Source organism: Coturnix japonica, chromosome 1, assembly GCF_054131305.1.
Source record: "Coturnix japonica strain WE chromosome 1, WE-NBRP24, whole genome shotgun sequence".
Lineage (NCBI taxonomy): Eukaryota > Metazoa > Chordata > Aves > Galliformes > Phasianidae > Coturnix > Coturnix japonica.
In genome coordinates this window covers 97,585,873-97,604,455 of record NC_140663.1, presented here as the reverse complement: position 1 = coordinate 97,604,455, position 18,583 = coordinate 97,585,873, and the positions used below count along the sequence as shown (strand labels likewise).

Genomic DNA, 18,583 nt, shown 5'->3' with positions numbered 1-18,583 from the left:
TATTTCAAAATAACATTTAATATTATTATTTAGAATTACATTCAAATGTAGCATTGAATACAATTAGCCATTATTGAATGCTCCATATTTAAAGTTCTGCTGTTCTTTGGCAGTTATCTTGGTTGTACCAACTGTATTTCACTTCCCTTCAGGAAAAGGAAACCTCTGTGAATATTTAAATACTTTTCCCTCTATGCATCATGCACTGTTGCTATGCTATCTCAAAGCCGAAGTATGAAAAAGAGAAAACTAAGCTTGAAAACAAGCAAAAACTACATCACACAGCAAAGGCATTTTCTCTCCAGCTCTTGCTACTGAGCTTTAGGCAGAGGTTCATCAGATGTATCTATAGTTAGGTTGTACCGCTTTGGTAGTACAACCCTCTTCCTTCACGTGGATTTAATTGTGGTGCTGTAAAAGTTAAAATGGCCCATATAGAAAACGAACAAAGTTATGCTGTTAATGATACCTATAAGCATATTCAGTGTTGGGTCTCTGCCATCCAAGACTATTTCAACTGAGCCCATTCCTTTTTGTTCAGAACCCTTTTTATAGTAATAAAAGATGTGCAGGCCACTTAAAGCAGCAATCTGCAGAATCACAAAGGCAAAAGTACACACAGAAGGCAAGAGAGAAGCAAGTGCTATTTTTGCAGAAGGTAAGATCATCTTAGAGTTCCAAGCAGCTCAGTCACAGATTCAATTCTTAACATTTACTGCCACATCCTGGGTGGTGGGACGGTGATGTTTGATCCCATGCGCATCTGAAGCTCTGGCAGATAGAATGGAACATTCTGTTCCAAAGGGAAGGATGATAAAACCCTCCCATCTAAGTTAATGCTTTATCACCTTTCGTTAGCGAGAAAACTACATGAAGACACATTTTTAGAGCTTAGAGGAGAATGTAAAGCAAAAGGTTTAGTGGCAGAAAGCTTAGATTTTTTTAATGGCAATTCAATAGCATCTCGTTATTTAAAAGAAGTCCTTAAGCATGGAATACAACCACCAGAAAGCTAAAAGTCAAACTACCAAGTCATCCTGAGTATCAGCAATATTATTAAAATAAAAAAAAGTCCTTGAGTTTATGTAAGCAATTAACAAAATTATTTAAAAATATCCTGTTCCAATTTTCAAGCGATGCTTTAAAAAGAACATTTTTTCATTTGTGCTTATTCCAACAGCATTAGATTGTTAATAAATTATATGAATACGAATAACTCACATCCCTACCACTACACAATATCACACCTCATTCTATCACTTACCTTAACCATCAAAATTCACAGAAACTTTAAATTTAGCACGAGCCTGTAACATTGCTTTCATACAGCGTTACAGTATTACAGTTGTAAAGCATGTTGCTTAGCATTTCATTATTTTAGTTTATAATCCAAAGGTGGATTCATACATCTGAAACTAAAAAACACTGCTGAGTAACCTTCCATGTTTCTTGTGTGAGTTTTGAAAAGATAAAATAAAATAAAAATCCATGATCTCACAACCTAACAACATTAAACCATTCCTTTGGCATGTCCTTTTCTCTTTCATTCATTCATTCTTTCTTTTTTTTCCCATTAATTAGGAAAAAAACAACCAAAAATGATGAAGTCCAACACTCAGCCTTGGTTGAGATGTTTCAAGTAAATCAAGCACCAGTCTGCAGGTTTACCTTATAAATCCATTTATCCAGAGGCAAAGTTGTTTAAATAAAGAACCGGACAAAGCTTTTCATCATGAAAACTATGATAAACTTCCCTTCCAGGCAAGTCAGCATTGCAAATCCAGTCAGAAAACCCAATAAATATGAAAACCTCAATGTAGTCCACCTCCTCATGGAAAAAGCGTTCATCTAAGCTTTTTTGTATACGTGTGGCTATGGTAGTACTTATCCACTAAGTGTCAGAAGTGTCCTTCAGACAAGCAGCTTCACTGTATGGTAGTAAAACTAATCGCTGTCTCTTCCAGGTCCTGAATAGTGGAAGCAGTGCAGATCCAAAAGAAGCTGCACCTTGAACATTATCGTACTCATGGTGCTGTGAATGACATCCCTCCCTCCTTTAATACCTAGGAACAGCCAAATATATTTATTTGTATAAAAAGTGTTCCTTAAAAAATGATTTTTCCTTTGAATTAGGCTGTGGGTTTACAGTAATTTTTATTTTTACAGGATTATCTTCATTTAACTGCATTTCGTAAGTTGCAAGATGATCTTAGCCACTGAAAGAACAGAGTTCTTTCATTTAAGAACTGAATTAGAATATTCTTTAATTAGTCAGCTGATTAAAATCAAAAGCCCTCAAAAGTAGTGCAAATTATAAAATGTTACTGCATAGGTTGGTCACTTATGCATGTACTTGCCTTTTATTTAGGAATCACTAATCCTGAAGAATGCCCTTATAATACAAAGCTGAAATTACAAACATGGGTAAGTCTGCAGCTCTTTGCGTAATAAGGCTTATAAAGTAGATCTGTCTGAAATTTAAACTGTCTGTTCACAAGTTGCTAAGTTTTAGGATCAGATAAAGGAAGGAGAAATAGAAGGGGGTTTTAACTACAAGACATGGCTTTTCTGCAGACTGATTGTACACTGACATGCAACATTAGCTTCTTCTCCAATTTACTTTCAGACCACAGTTCCAAAAGTAGCATAAAATACTTACTTGAGAAATTACTAGATAAATGGTACAGTTGCTACTTTCACCAAGTTAAAAATCTTCTACCATTATTTACAAATCTCTTTAATCCTTCACGAGGAAAAGAAGTAGAAGAATACAGTAACAATGGTAAATTACCGCTAAGCTGTACATCCTCCTTCCTGCCTCCCCAGAACACAAAGAATCCTGCTTTTTATCACCACTGGGAAGCTTGAATTATCAAAGTCCATTCCATAAAAAGCAGGAAGAAAACCTAAAATGTAGTTTCAAAATGGAAAAAAAAAGAAGAATCGCAGTAATGTTTTCCCTTTTTCTTTTGGCTGCTTAACCACGTGTCTGACATGCAGCCTAACTTTCCATGTTTTCAAGGAAGTCACATTCAACACTCTCTTCAAGCTGTTGCAAGATCTTCACGCTGTTGCCACCAATATAGTCCACAGAAAGAGATGAAGAACTATGTGAATTCTGGCCCTCGCTCCCTTTTGTTGTAAATGCACAACACAGCGTCTTGAAGAAGGGCATAAGCTGGGTAATGCTGGTTATACTGCGGAAGTTCAAAAGAGGAAGTCTGTGCCTTTTGGAAATTCCCTCATCAGCGTTGTTTCTTTCCTGTAAACATGCAAACCAAGATTTACTTACTGCATTAAGACACAGTATCCTACTAAATAGGGTTCATTTGAAGCCTGTATTATACACTTGGTTTTATACCAAAAAGTCCACAGCCTACAATTCCATTACAATATGAATTGTACAGTTGGTGTACTGAGTTATTTCTATATTCAGATTTGAGCTTCTGTTAAATGGAAGTCCCAAAATTTCAGAATACTGGAAATTTGGACAAGCCTTCAGAAACCTGCAGAATGGAGAGGTATCTGATAAATAATGATGACTTCTTCTGTAAGTACTAATACTAAACCTTCATGACAATTTAAAATGCTGTAATGGTAAAGTTCCTGCTACTCCACATGCAAAAGAAAACTGGCATCTTCAAGATACATTTGTGAAAGCAGGCAGAGCATTTTAAAAACCCTTTTCAATCTTAACATCTAAAAACCTCTTGCCCAACTTACAATCTTACCACTAGTTTAGAAAAGCAAGTTAAAGGCTTGAAAAAGAAAAAAAAGTAAAGCACTCTTTCTTTACCCCGTATTTTATCTTTAGCAGATCCATGATTCGTATTATGTGTGGTCTACATTCCTGATGGTTTTCTACCAGATGAGAAGTCACGGTAGAGGACTCTGTGTCCACCTCTGGGACAAATGCCCATTTATACCTGAAACAAAAGGATTACATTGCTAAGAAGACAGGAGAAAAACTCCCTGTTTGGATCAGACGTGGTTAGCAAAGCACTGTTTTGTTCACAGAAAGAGCAGTCATAACTATACAGTTATGCTATTACCAGAGCTAAACAAGGAAGTTACTACTATATCAGTACTTAAATGCAGCTGTCTCCAAAAAATTCCCAAGTGTGGCAAAGGGAAAACAAAGAACACTTTCTCTTCTCCCCATTTTCCCACGTGAGATAACTTTCAGACAACATGAAATCTTCCTACACTGACAAGACCAAATTGCTTTTCTAAATATCCCAAATTACTTTTGTCCTAGAATCAAAGCCTGCACTTGTAAAAAGAACAAACAGTAAAATTAAGCCTAGGATATATCTGGAATTACATTAAAGAACAAGAACAGAAACAGCCTGGAGAACAGTTAAGCCATTACAGGACTTACATTTGGAACAACTGCATCCTATCAGGTGGAAATGAAAGCGCTGTGTCTAAAAACTTGCAAGCAGATAAGTACAAAGACAGCTCATTCTGCTGGATGTCAGACCCACTGCCATCACCTGAGACTTTCTGTTTGCTTAACTTGCTGTTGCTTCTGCGGTAGTGAAAATTGAGAAGTGCACAATTAAACATAAATCCACTGTTTTCCATTCAGCAAAAGGGAAACGTACACATTTACACACACGCGCACTTGCACTTGTGCACAAAAGTCTTATTTTCATTCTGTGTTAACACTGAGATTTATATAAAAGGCTATACATACAAAGAGATATCTAAAGTATTCAGAAAAAGTCAATGTTAATATATTCAGTATTCAAACACTGACTTTGCCTCTTTTCTGTTCCTGTATGCAAAAGTTAAGTACCAGTTTTTTATAACTATAATTACTTCATCTGCTTATCAAAAGACTGATTTACCAATTTCAGAACTACACAAGTGGCAAGAAAGGCAGATGTAGAACAAGCACAATTACTAACAGCTTTCACAGGTTTTACAAGCTTCCATCAGGTAAATGCTAATTCTTACTTTGATGGTTCATCTTCCTCAGTTAATTCTTCTTCCAGTTGTAGAAACGTCTGAATCTTGAAATAAATAAACGTATGGAAATGCTGAATCGTTTGTACAACTCAGTCATCAAAAGGTATACTTCACATAGTAGCTTAAGCAGTATAAGAAACCAGAGGCTCTGAGTGTACTCTTAACGACTTGAAACAAATTACCAAAGCATAAAAAACTGCATTAGCAACTACAGCAACATCGATCAGAAAGGTATTCCCTAATGACAGCATTAATTCTTTTTCCAAATGATCAAACTAATGCAGGCCTATGAAAACATTTCCTTCTTTGCACAAGGGATGGATCTGTGAGGAAGGTGAAATGCAAAGAATGCGAGAAACTAATTTTATGTTACCACTTATTCCTTACCAATTCAGTTACCATAATTGGCCACAAGGAGGTTAGATGCTGAGGAGAAATCCTTAGCAATAGAACTCTGAAGAGGAGGAACATCTGTGCGGCAACTAAACTAGTCTGCCCAACACGGAGGTTTTCAGTCAGTCGTTCTGAAACAAATTTTGTAAGAAAGGAATGTTGTATTTCCATTATATATATATTTATGTTAACGTTCACATATGTATTAGAGATGAATGAAAAAGACAGATGACCACAAATCTTACCCTGTATTAAGGGAAGATAGAGATGATACTGATCAATTTCTCCACTGAAGACAGCGAAAGCTTGCCGCTTTAACAACATTGCTTTTTGTTCAAAACTTGGGTAGAGTTTTAAGGCGCTGCTCTGCATATCTGTAACACACGTAAGAATTACTGCTTATCTATCTGCCATACAATGACTAGTGATTTGAGATGAAAATAATTCTGTATCCCAAGATCTTTTGTTGATCCTGATCTACTCATGCTTGCAGGAGAATTATATAAAGCGTATGCTGCAGCTGTCCAGTATTTTAAAGCCCTGTCTCTGTAACATGCACAAATCTCCTTCTCGTTTCAGACTCTTAAAGCTGTGGATGAACAATTTCAAGAGTTTTAATTCTTACCGAGAAAAAACTGAAATGGTAAGTTTAAAAATATACAATGTTAAAAAAAAAAACAAAACAAAACATTAAAAATTTGCATTGTAAGCCTTCAAAACTATTCCCTTAAAAGATTTGAACAAGAGACAAAAGCTGCTTTATCTTTCAAAGCTCCAGGCAAATGTTAGGGTCCTATCCCATCTCTTCCCCAATGACTTATTCTTCTGTATTGTCCTGAAGCCTGAATTAGATATCAAAGCATGTTGCTCAGAGGCTTGCTGTACTGGTGCACCATATTCCTGCAGCTCTGTGTGAGTATACAAATGCATGCAAACTTAACTGAAGTCTCCTTGCTTTCTAACAGGCAACAGTGCTACAGTCACCATTTGGCAACTTAAAATAATGGCCAAATGTGCTTGCAGCAGTCCAAAACTAGCATTTCCAGAGTAAATCTTTTTAAAATGTTAACATTACCAAAATATAGTCTGAACTTAGAGCAGTTCTTAGTGGAGACTAAAGTTGGTCCCATAATCCATTCTGCGGATGCGGCCTTGCCTGCATTTTATTGACATATTAGACACCAAGTAGCTCAAATCCTAATAAGTCTAAAATTAATGCAGAAATAAGTCATCAGTAGCTAATACTTACTCATCAAGTCTTTAAACATAGTTTTCTCATGCGTCAGAAGGTGATCAATAATGGATCTCCAACTGGATAAGATATAGAAGGAATTGGATAATGTAAAATTCCAACAATAACATAAAGGACATGAAAAATAACCAAAGAAAGCTTCTTTGTAGACTCACATATTAAGATTTTGGATAAACATTTCATACTAGACAACAGTTTCCAACATGTATTCACTGTGCAGAACCTTACCTAGTTTAACACATACTAAATTCCAGGTCCTTCAAATTCGTTATATGCCATTTCCAAATGCTGACAGTGGTTGTTAGCAAGAGAGAATTTTATTATTCTGCGCCATAAAGATAACTTAAATATCTATAATGCATTTAGTTGAGTTTGTCGTTGAGATCCACTTTTTTTTTTTGTTACTAAATTCTGTGAGCAAGTACTATAGAGAATGTTCAGTATTAGCCCACCCTCTAAGTCTCTCTTTGCAAATCACCAACTAAAATCTCAGAGTGCTACTATCTCATGACTTACTGAGTGCATGAAGTGTCCATCTGGAAAAAAGCCGGATCCATATACAACTCAAGAACTTCTTTTTTCCATGCTCGCTTGGTATAGGCGTATCCACTTAATGAGCTGAGCAACTGAGAACCAGCACGGAAACTAGGAATGTTGTAGGTACTGGAGCAAGAGGAAAATAAATGATAAATATCAATCTTTTTAAAAGGTACTTTTGTGTATCTAGAAAATTAACTGTTTTACCTAGAACCTCTAAACAAATTATCTCAGTAAGAGAGTAGGCTGTGTTTACATTAGCTCATTAATTCAGAACAGTCACAGATCAGTTGATCAAAGCAGTTTCTGCAGGAGTTCCTCCCATTTCCAGAGTACCTTGTCTGGGGAGGTATTTTCTGATTAGACATATCATGGCATTGCCCATCTCAACTACAGCTGTTGTTCAAATCTTCCCCAAAAGGAAGCACACAAACTGGTCAACAGGCTCTGCAAGGTATAATAGGGAAGGAGTGCTGGGCTTAAGCCTGAAGTGGTAGGAGCAAGGAGAAGGGACCCCTAATGAACTGATGCTTGTCAAATAGCTCCCTGGAGATCCTGGGTATGGCAGCTGCTCTGACCATCACTCAGCCCGGGTTTCAGAGTAATGAGTGGTGGCACTCAGACTAACAGGAATACACCTTTGGGTGCAAAGGGATGCTGACAAGTAGTTGCAGGGATCATGGTGGATGGCAAATAGAAGAGCCGGATTATCTGACTAGCAAGAACTGCTTCAGGATGTCCCAGGTTTGACAGCCTTCCATTGGCAAGCATAGTACGTATGCTAGATCTCTTCATGGCAGTGCAGTCAGGAATTAGTAAGCCCAATTGGGTCACACTTGCAGAGGAGTTTATGTTAGTTTCCTCCAAAAGGAATTTAGTTAATGCACAGAAACTGCTTTAAGAACTCTCTGCTTTTCATAAATGGAGACAAATCAAGGGATTCACTTCAAAACTAACCTACTGCTCTAACCAAATTGCTTATGTAAACACAGCCATCATGTATTATCCTGAATTTTAATCTATTAGAACAATGGTCAGGACAGCAGTCTCTGAGTAAAGGAGTATTACAGGTCTTGTAACAGAAACCCTTCAGTGAGGAAATGTTCACTTGTTAGCGAGACTACTGAGAATTTCCTAGAGCAAAAGATCAACTTTATGGTACTTTACCAACTATTAAGTACCCCTGAGAAGGAAAAAAAACCACAAGTCTGAGATGTGGTTAAAATTAAACTTCAGAAAAATCAGATATACAGAGAGAGAAGTCACCTGTGGTTGCGTAGATAAGGAAATACATAATATAGTAAACGGGAAATCAATGGCACAGCTTTTTCTTTCTCATCACTTCGGTAAACCATGTCCAAAAGTGAAGCAAGAACCTTAAAAATGAAATTAATGTTTCATTAAACCTATAGTAATTATCTCTGACAAAGGACCATGGATGAGAATAGCAGTTGCAATACAGAACACTACTTACTTCTGCAAGGAGTGAAAGAGCTTGGACACTGTATATTGAAGGAGCAGAAGCAGAAACCATTGATGACGGTGCCACTGAAGTATCTACAGGACGCAAAATCAGATAGTTTTCATTTCAGACTAGACATGTTTAAATTTTGCTGTTGACCCATTTTCTTCCCAAACAGAACTGTTATTTGCATGTTGGTATTACAATTAAATGTTTCTGGGCATCTCACCACAGTAACATACGTCATGCCTTGTGTTGTTCTGTCCCATGTTTTGAATGCACGTAAAATAAGTTTTCCTCTCTATTGGGTTTAGTATAGTATTTACTAAACCCACCGAGGCTGGCATTGCTATTGGAAGAAAATGCATATTTTTACTTTCATCTGTATTACTTCCTTCTGAAGCAAACTACACACAAACTCATTGTACTCTTACTGACTTAACTAGAAGAGACAAAGCAGTGGAAAGTCAGAGAAAAGCACATTACCATTCACATCTTCAGTGTTGAACTCATCTGGCAAAATCTGAGGCTGAGCTTTCACTTCTAAGTTCCGGCTCAGCCAACTAGTCTGTTCCAAAGAAGAACCAGCAACATTCCCTACAGCCTCCAAGATTTTTTGGGTCACTTCCTATAAAATAACATGACAATCTGTCATTAGATGAAGTCACTTGTGAAATCCAACGAAGTCCTTTTCACATGGAACTAAAATCAACAGCAGGCACTTTTAACTCTTAGAAACATATATACTTCAATGATACATTTATTTATCTGTGCTCTCAATATACATTACTGCTCACTTCAAATAAGACAAGAAGATGGGAAGCAAGAAAGAAACCTGTAAGTTAGATTACCATGGAGGTTTTAGTAATTAATTTCCATGGAGGCCATTACCACTAATACAGTATCTATCTGCTTAGCATCAGTCCTGACATACTTTATATACTCAGGGTTTATATACTCTGTTGAGACCTGTTAGTTCCTTCCTTTCACATCTGGAGAGCATTTAGTGAGCCTGAGTTCTATTCTATGGAAATTCATCTGTCTATATGTCTTTCTACTAGGGGTAATTAAGTATCAAACTATATACATATTTTAGCACATTTCATTCCAAGCAAAATGAAAAGCTGGTCACACTTTAAGGAAAGTAAATCCTAATTATCCCAATTACAGCAGAGGTTATTTGTGAAGAGACAAGATGTAATTTTGCTGTCAGTCTCTGAAGCAGAATATACACAGAAGCGCTGGGACACAGAATTCCCATAACCATAATAGAGTCTCACCTTATTGGAAGTGTTAGATTGGCTAAAACTACACATATGCAAGTGGTGCTTAAGTTGTTCTAGTGAAATCACTAATAGAGGAAGAAAATACTGCTCTGCTCTGTCCCTTCTTTACATAAAAGGTGAGACAACAGTTATTGAAATTGCAAAATTTAGCTATGTTCTTCAAGAATAACTATACTACTAATTTTCTATACAGTTTTGAGATTTTGATATTTTACACACATGATATGAACTCACGGCAGTCAAATTTTTGTTATGATTTTAACTCTGAGAAAAATCATACGATTACCCACAGAAACTAGCTTTGAATAAGCCATAGTTGCTACTGTGATTTCATAATTTTTTTGAGAAAATTTGGCTAGAGACATTCTATGCAACATGTCTCGTATTTCAGTCTCCTGTATTTAAGTACATCTAAGTCACAACATGTAAATGTGCAAGTACAGATTAGGCCATCTCCACATTTACTCTGATATATGTGCCAAGTAAACCAACTAGAAGAAAATTATAGATGTATAGACTGTACCTGCAAGTCTTTTTGGTCTTTTTTGTTTTCTAGAGTAGGTGTCCTAGTCACAAAGTCATTCAGAGTACTGTGGGAAAATCAATTTGCTCCAAGTTAGTGACTGGATAGGTCTATTCAGTGCATCTATAAACCTTCTCTCTTATGCTGTACCTGAGAAGCAGAAAGTGTCCAGGAGGAGCCAGGTTCAACTGAACAGACTCCTTCAGAAGTCCTAACAGGGACTGGAAGTTCTCCTGTAAGGCTGCAGCAGGCAATCTGCCAAAAAAAACCCAACAATACCAAACACACTCAAGCATGAAATTAAGAGTTAAAGCAACAAACAAACAACAAAAAAAGCCACGTGTAACTTGGTGTTCTAAAAATTTCTATCAGTGTTTGGAAAGGACTGAAGGACTATCTGACCCAACAATATGGAATAAGTATCTGGTGACACAGCCTGTATGCCTACATCAGTAAGGGCTAGCAGCATGCGCAGTATGCCAGCTCAGTAAAAGGAATGGTTCTGCAGGGGAAAGAAAATGAGTAAAGCTTAGCAACCAATCCACTGCCTGCCAGCTCACTTGATCTCCATAACTTACTGCATACAGTATCATGTGCAGTCTGATATATCCCAAAGCATCCATATGAGAAAAGCCAATATGTGAGGAAACACTTTGATTCAAGAAACATTTCCAATCACCTGCCTGACCCACTATGTGTCCAGTACAGACTGCATCCACAGTCCAGTCATCTAGAAACACATACCACATAAAGAGACAGATTGTAACACCTCTTGTTAAGTGTCTTGCTAATGAAGTATCTGGTCTATATTGCTCTGTTTGTATGCAATGAGATTTTCAAATGGCATTAGCAACATATCTCTGGAAAACAATCTTAGCCCAGTTGTTTTGTGCCTACTTAACAGTGAAGTGTCGATGTCCATTCCCTTCCTAGAGGTGTTCTGTGACTTTGCAACAAGAAGATCAAAGTAGAGCAAAAACAGTAACGTTAACTGTTATCCTGGTACTTTGAATAAAACAGAAAATCACCTTTCACAATAACTGAATTACCTTTGAATGAAAGCATAACTGAACTGCAACATCGGGATATCTACAAGAGAGGATTTCTGAAAAATAGAAGCGAAAATTTTATTATTTGCCCTCAGAAGAATAGGAAGGTCTAACTGCTGAGTACCTGCATTCAATGGAAAATACATCACTTCTAAGAAGCAGCTTGTACTCAGACAGCTGAGCAACTATGATACAACTGCATATACAGGAGTGAAAGGGATTTCAGAGCTTTAATAGAGAACTCTAGTTCTGGATCAGTGACATTACTTCTGAATATCCCCTACAGTTTTTCAGAGCTGTAGGAACTCCTATGATGGTATACATGACAGCTTTCAAGGAAGCCAATATTGCTAAGAGGAAAACATCGGGGCAGTATAAAAGTACTTCCATCTGCTTAGATAAGGGTAAAGAAATAGAAATATCTGACTAAGCAGTATATCTGCAGCATCTTTATACTTTGAATCATCTTCAGTACAAGAGTACCCACACCTTTTCATTACTGTTAACTTTTTTTGGAAAAATCTTCTAAAGAATCTACTTAAATTGATAGTTGCTTTCCTTCTAGTAATATCTAAAGATGCACGCTATTCTAGATCTATCCCAACACATTAAGAAAATGAAATTATCTTCCCAGTTACCTCTTCACCCTTGATTTGTGATGGCTTCTTGACCACTTCTTTGACTAGATGTAATATAGTATCAGTTTTCAGTGTGTTAAGTGCACATATTAAGTCCACAAGAATAAGCTGGGATGCACTAGCCACTGGAAGAATCTGACCAAACAAAAAACAGATCTGTCAGATCATTATACCAAGTAAACCTTGAAGTTGATAAGCAGCTTTCAGTGGGACTGCTCACATAAAAATACACAAGACTTAAATCAGGAAATTACATCAACCATGCAACCATATGCCACATGCAGATTTCTTTCAAAACCTTCCTGAAAACAATTATGTGCAGGGTTCTACAGCTGAGTCCTAAGAACCAGATGCAGCAGTATAGTCTTAGGGAAGAGTGGCTGGAAAGCTGCCTAGCAGAAAAGAACCTGGAGGTGCTGGTCAATGCTCAGCTGAACAGGAACCAGCAGTGTGCTTAGGTTGACCAAGAAGGTGTCCTAGCTTGTGACAGAAATAAGTGTGGTCAGCAGGACTAGGGAAATGACAGTCCTTTGTACTTGGTACTGGTGAGACTGTGCCTTCAATACTGCATTTATTTGTGGACCCCTCTACAGTAAGGATACTGAGTTGCTTATGAGGACCAACTAAGGGAATTTCTTCACAAAGAAGGGCTGCCCAGGGAAGTGGTGGAGTCCCCATCCCTGAAAATATTCAAGAGATACATGGACATGGCACTAAGGATGTGGTTTAGTGATAGGACTTGGGAAGTCAGGTAGATGGTTAGACCTGATGATCTCAAAGGTCCTTTTCAACCTAGTTGACTCTAACGATGAGGTTTCCAAAAGAAATCAGAAAAAGTTAGTCTTCTGCTTGGAATACATGTGTAGTTCCAGAGAACACTGTATCTCTAAGCTTTCTCTGAAAATAAAGCTGATAAAGTAAAACTGGCAATATGTAGTTGCTAAGATTACAATCCAGTATTGAATTTAAAAATATGACTACTACCCTCAGACCTAAACTGCCACATTGTCCTTCTAATCTGATTACTTAATTAGGTTTAATTGTAGGCCTGATGCTTTGTGGAACTGCAGATAAACAAACAAACAAAAAATTAGATTTACCTTTGTCATATGTAAACAACAACAGAAAAAAAAACAAACAAAAAAAACCACCCCAAATCAGTATATAAATGAGACCACAACTAATCATATAAATGCAGCATTTGCCTTTACATTGGAAACCTAAGGGTTCCTTTATTCAGTTTTACCTTTATTTTACTTTGACTCCTGTGAGGTTTCTTGCTATTCCATACTGCTGCAACTGCTGTCATCAACTGGATTCCAAGTTGTGCTGTCAATGGATTCAAGAAGTCCAGTATTTTAGTTCTTAACGTCTGTAGAGGGAGGGAAAAAAACCAACAGTATGCTAAACTTTGCGAGGTAAAGGCTAATTCTCAGTCTGTAAAATATTTGTCCTTTTCCAAAGATGCTAAATAAAACTAAAACATGGTAACAAATACACTCTATGTATTTGTCAGTCAGGCTAGTTTTAATAAGTTAGTTGTGTCCTTCTTACAAAAGGGAGGCACATGTTTTAGAAAACAGATGTTGAAATAGAAAAACAGACTTACTGTGCTGTATTCTTTTTTTCTCCTACTGACTTTTTTTACTACTACAGTTTATCACTAACTACAGAAAAAGGGAAAAGCCTAGTATTTTTATTCCCTAAGATAAATGTTCTACTGCTTGTGGAAAGTGCAGACAATTCAGGCTGTACAGCAGTTAGTAATGGGAGCTCACAGAAAAAAGATAAAAACTAAACAAATATTAAACAGGTAAAGAATGAGTCCAAATGGGCAGAAGGAACAGAGAAATATGCTCTTTTGTAGGAAAGTACTGTGGAAGTTCATAGCTTTTAAGATTTCTTCAGAAACTCTTTATGTCCCAGTATCATTCTGGAAATGGCAAAGCTGTTCCTATGAACTCTATCTAAAACACACTGGTGAGAGATGAGATGATAAGAATGATGAGATATAGAGTAGTTTAAAAAGAACTCCTACTTTGGTTGCTTTAAAGTAGACAGAGGAAGAGCCTTTAGTAGTTCCAAAGAAGTCAGTTGGTCGTTTTTGAGAGTCTTCCCTCTTTATAACGTTCCAAAGAAGGGACATGGTATTAATAATACGAGGCAACTCTTCCAAAATGGCATTCCTAGCATTTCTCAAGTTTGCAGGCTCAGCTGAACACGATGACTAGGAAAGCAAAAATATGAATATTAAAATACACTATACTGCGCACCACAGTGACTGCTTTCATGCTGTAATTAGAAGTCTTTTATAATGATAACCTCACAAATAATCAAAGCTTTCTATTTCTGAATTGTACAGCTGTTGTTATGAGTATTTAATTGGCTGCTGAATGTTTTTGTGCACATTCATCTAGGAAACCGTTAGAATTATATCCTTTCCTGCCTTATGTCGTGAAAATAGAAGACTTGGTTAATGACAGAGCAACTGTAGACAAGCTACATAGGGCTACTATATGCAGGACTAAGATCATCACAATCAACTTTCCTTTCTTCAAATAAAAGAAAATGAATTATCTCTTTCTGTACACATTTACATAGTTCACTTCTTTTGATGTATTATCGGGCTTCCCTAAAGTTACCTTTCTTCTACAAGGTTGCCTTTACTACTTACATTCACCGTGGAATGAAAAATGGATGTATACTTCGACAAACTAGTATGAAGGTGCCAAGCAAATGGTAGGAAATGGCAGGCATTAAGCAGTTACCTTTTTAGTTTGATTAGGGTGATCCAGGAGGCAAAAGTGACCAATAGTTGTCAGACCTTCCAAAAGGGTTAGTGGGTAATCAGGTGTAACATTCTCTCTTTTAGAGGTTAAGCTTTTGGAGGAAAAAAAAAAAAAACAAAGGAAAAAAAAAACCTCAACAGTCCAAATGGTACTCTATGATGAAAAATTTCAAGAGAGATCTATTTGGTTCAGTAATTAAGGAACATTGCAAAGGAATATTGGAATGACTAGACAGACAGTAATTATCAGAACACAGCATTCACAAATGATGCTTGGACAACTCCATTTACCTGTCTAGATCTTATAGAATATTATTCCCCACCTCAACATGAATCTTTAGTGTTCAGTTCTTTTTCCCCGCTCCTTTTGCTTACTGTCTGTTCTGAACAGTATCACAGTATTTTACTTCTGCAAGATCTCTGTCTTCAATTAATTCTCTAAAATCCTGAATCTTGCCAGAACAGAGACCTTTCTTTGAACTTGGATAGTAAGCAGTGTTGCAGATGCTGGTCATCCTTGCTGCTGGTCCCCTTTCCTCCCTTCATCCAACTGCTATAAGCCCTACATCAATAGAACTGCATCCACCTCATCTAGGCCTGAGGGTCACATGTCTGTACATGCAGCAGGGTTTAAGGATCAAAAGACCAAACTCTGTGAGTTATAGTGCTAAGTAAGTTACCGTGCACTAGTCTGCAGCAAAGGGGACTTAATAATAAGTTACAGCATTAGAAAGCCCATACTGCAGGCTCTTACCTTGCAGATGTTTTCATAGATATCTTCACAGCTTCATTTTCGTACTGTTTGACAAGCTCATCCAGGTTTTTACAAATCTGTACAACAAATGGTGCCACAGTCCAACCTAAAGACTTCCCAAAATAAGGCAGCGAACACGTGACTAAGCTTACCCAAGTAGGATGCATCCCATAACCATACTCTGGTTGTAAACCTCTAACAACAGCAGAGACAAATAATCCCTGTGACGTTATTGGGTGTGGATAGACGTACTGCATTGCACCAATAGCCTGCTGGAAATTAAGAGCCTGCTGCCATTCCCTGGAGAGGTCTGGCTGATTCTCCTGCTCCTCTGGAGTCTGTCCAAGATGGTGCTCCAAGACAATCAATACTTGCAAGAGCTTCAGCAACTCAATCTGGAGCGGGTGTTCACTCCATATTTGATCATGTCCAAAATTGATTAGGCTCTCTTCAAAAAGATCTTCTTCTGGAATGTTATTAACTCCACCTACCGTAAGCAGTTCATACCGTTTCTGACTTGTGTACATAGATGCAGATAAGGAAAGAAGAACAAACTCCTGAATTTTGCATCTTCCTAGCAAGTTCCGTATGAATTCAACATTCTTATTCTCTGCTGCTTTTGTCATGGTAGCCAGTTGGGTCATCATCCTAATCAAGACTTCCACACTTTTTACCTGGACATCTCTGTTGCCAAGCACGTCTCTGTGTGTAACCTTCAAGTAGCATGGATAATATGAGCGCAGAAAACTGAGGCAGAGATAAGTGAGCAATTCTATTAGGAGAGAATGGGGACACATGGTTGGGGACTGAGTCTGAAGCTTACCATAAAAGCTCTGCCCTACAAGAGCTTCCTGGTGACGAGCTAAGAGATTGTAAATGAGATTCAAATGTGCAGTGGAGCTGGTATCCATGCTAGTACTAGCTACAGCTTCAACAAATTCTTTAGGGTTCGTTTTAAGTACTGCCTCCAGAACAGAAAAAGCGTACAGTACCCTCTTGGAATCATAGGGTTGCAAATATAACAGCATATGTTTGAACAGAGCCTCAGCCATCTCCTGTTTTTCCTTCTGCTGCTTGAGCAACCTAGAGTTTGTAATTTCCTGGAGCTCCAAGTCAACCTCTTCATCACTTGACAGAGATTCTGAAGCTTGAGTCCTTTCAGAGTCAGCACGCACAAGGTTTAGTGCTACACTAGATTTGGAGCTTTCAGGAAGGAACGCTTGGTTTGTGCTCTCTTTGCCATCAGCTGCAGCACTGTCATTGTCCTCATTGCTCATTTCTTGCAGCTCCAGAGAAGGAGAAAAAGAGGATGTATTTTCAGTGTCATGGCCCGTGCTGGTGTCCGCTGATTCTGTGTGTTCACTATAATCCTGGTCACCATCTGCCTCATGCAAAGTTACAGGATTACAAGAGGCATCATTTTCAGACTGTTCAGTTTTTAACTCCAGCTTCTCTGGATCTTTTTCCACTTCTGCCCAAATTGCTTCTCTGTCCACAGCAGTAAACTGACTCAATGGGAGGTTTTCCTCAGAATTGCTCTCAGAGATACCAGATTCTTTCCAGGAGACCTTTTTCTTGCAAAGCCAATCATGTATGTCTTCTGAAAATAAATAAATAAATAAGAATGTGCAAAGGGTCATTACACACAACATTATCTATACTGAGTAAATTATTGTAAAAAAATATATATATATATTTATTAATAAGCTACTCTCCTCTACTCTGCTATTAACTGTAGTGAACAGAGCTACAAATAAAAAAATCACTTTTGGAAGCAATTTTTTTAAAGTGGTAGAGCAGTACCAAGCTACTCTAAGCCCAAGAGAAGAGGATCATGGCAAGAAGCATGTGTTGTTTTCTTTATGCTACGATGCCTGAGATGTGGAAATATATATTTTTTTTTGTGCTTTCTGAGCATAAAACATTTGTTAAGATCAGGAAGGAAATGAGAATAAAGAGCTGCAGTTTTCCTTGATTACATGCTGTGAAACAAGGAAAGAATATATTAGCTTGGTATTTCTACAGCATCTTCTAAACAGGTCCCTCTGGATTCTATCAGTGTCTGTCATCTAATTATTTGCCAATCATGACAAAAAGTATTATACAGATAGGTAGGCTAGCAGAATGAGGGAGACAGGTGACACAGAAGTTTATTTTCAAAAAAAAATACTGGATATTAATACACAATATTCCTTATCTACTCCAGGGAAAAGCCTTGGTTATTTTAGCCAAATGATACAGGGCATCTCATAGCCACTGCTCCCAGCAGTCCCAAGCCTAAATAGGCTGCCAGCCTTCACAGGATTCTGCACTTGGAGCAAATCCTGAGTTCATACCTAGATTTATCTAAGTCTTCCACAGCTACTCCTTAGAGGTCTCTGTCACACAAGCTGTTTGTTCCACATTTGCCACATGTGGTTCATAATGCTTCTCACTGTAGATCTTAAAACTATTGTCAAATCAAACTAAAAACAAACAAACAAAAACAAACAAACAAACTAAAAAAACCCCAAAGAAACAAAAAAAAACATATACTGATTAAAGAAAGGAATCTGATATTTAGGGTGCACGGTCTGCCGGGGCAAAACTTGGCAGGGAGAGTAAGATTTGCCTGTCCATCCCACTTACTGGAACAGCTCCTGGACTGACATAGTCACCAAACTGCTCCTGGATTTCATTTGGTTGCAAACCTAGTTTTGCTCATGAAGGGATCCTGTAAACAGTGAACACACATGCAGTGTGGATCATCTAGGAATGGTGATGAGAAGTGTGGGACAAGATCCCAGAGCAAAGCAAGAAGCAATCCAAACCAACAGTGCAGGTGCAACCACTGCAACAGAAATTGTCATTAGTCCTTGAGTTAGCATGACATACTCCTGAATTCTGCTTTAGGCATCACCAGAGGTACGTGGATGAGGAAGAATCTA

General features: G+C 37.6%; 1 protein-coding gene across 6 annotated transcripts in view; it reads right to left on the bottom strand.

Annotated features, from left to right (window-relative positions):
* Nucleotides 1-18,583, bottom strand: part of DOP1B (DOP1 leucine zipper like protein B) — a 44,077-nt gene continuing 25,494 nt past the window's right edge. For 4 of the 6 annotated variants that reach the window (XM_015882200.3, XM_015882210.3, XM_085547947.1 and 1 more), the window contains exons 19-37: nt 15,657-17,256; nt 14,883-14,994; nt 14,153-14,341; nt 13,361-13,486; nt 12,115-12,249; nt 11,477-11,532; nt 10,578-10,682; nt 10,428-10,494; nt 9,105-9,246; nt 8,631-8,713; nt 8,423-8,532; nt 7,136-7,282; nt 6,617-6,678; nt 5,613-5,741; nt 5,362-5,498; nt 4,963-5,018; nt 4,382-4,531; nt 3,797-3,926; nt 1-3,262 (exon numbers count right to left, since the gene is read on the bottom strand). In XM_015882200.3, the coding sequence (XP_015737686.2) occupies nt 3,002-3,262; nt 3,797-3,926; nt 4,382-4,531; nt 4,963-5,018; nt 5,362-5,498; nt 5,613-5,741; nt 6,617-6,678; nt 7,136-7,282; nt 8,423-8,532; nt 8,631-8,713; nt 9,105-9,246; nt 10,428-10,494; nt 10,578-10,682; nt 11,477-11,532; nt 12,115-12,249; nt 13,361-13,486; nt 14,153-14,341; nt 14,883-14,994; nt 15,657-17,256 (3,797 nt within the window). In that variant the 3' untranslated portion in view covers nt 1-3,001. The remainder of the gene's footprint in view (nt 3,263-3,796; nt 3,927-4,381; nt 4,532-4,962; nt 5,019-5,361; nt 5,499-5,612; nt 5,742-6,616; nt 6,679-7,135; nt 7,283-8,422; nt 8,533-8,630; nt 8,714-9,104; nt 9,247-10,427; nt 10,495-10,577; nt 10,683-11,476; nt 11,533-12,114; nt 12,250-13,360; nt 13,487-14,152; nt 14,342-14,882; nt 14,995-15,656; nt 17,257-18,583) is intronic. The other 2 variants (XM_085547934.1, XM_085547940.1) reach the window with 1 other exon arrangement.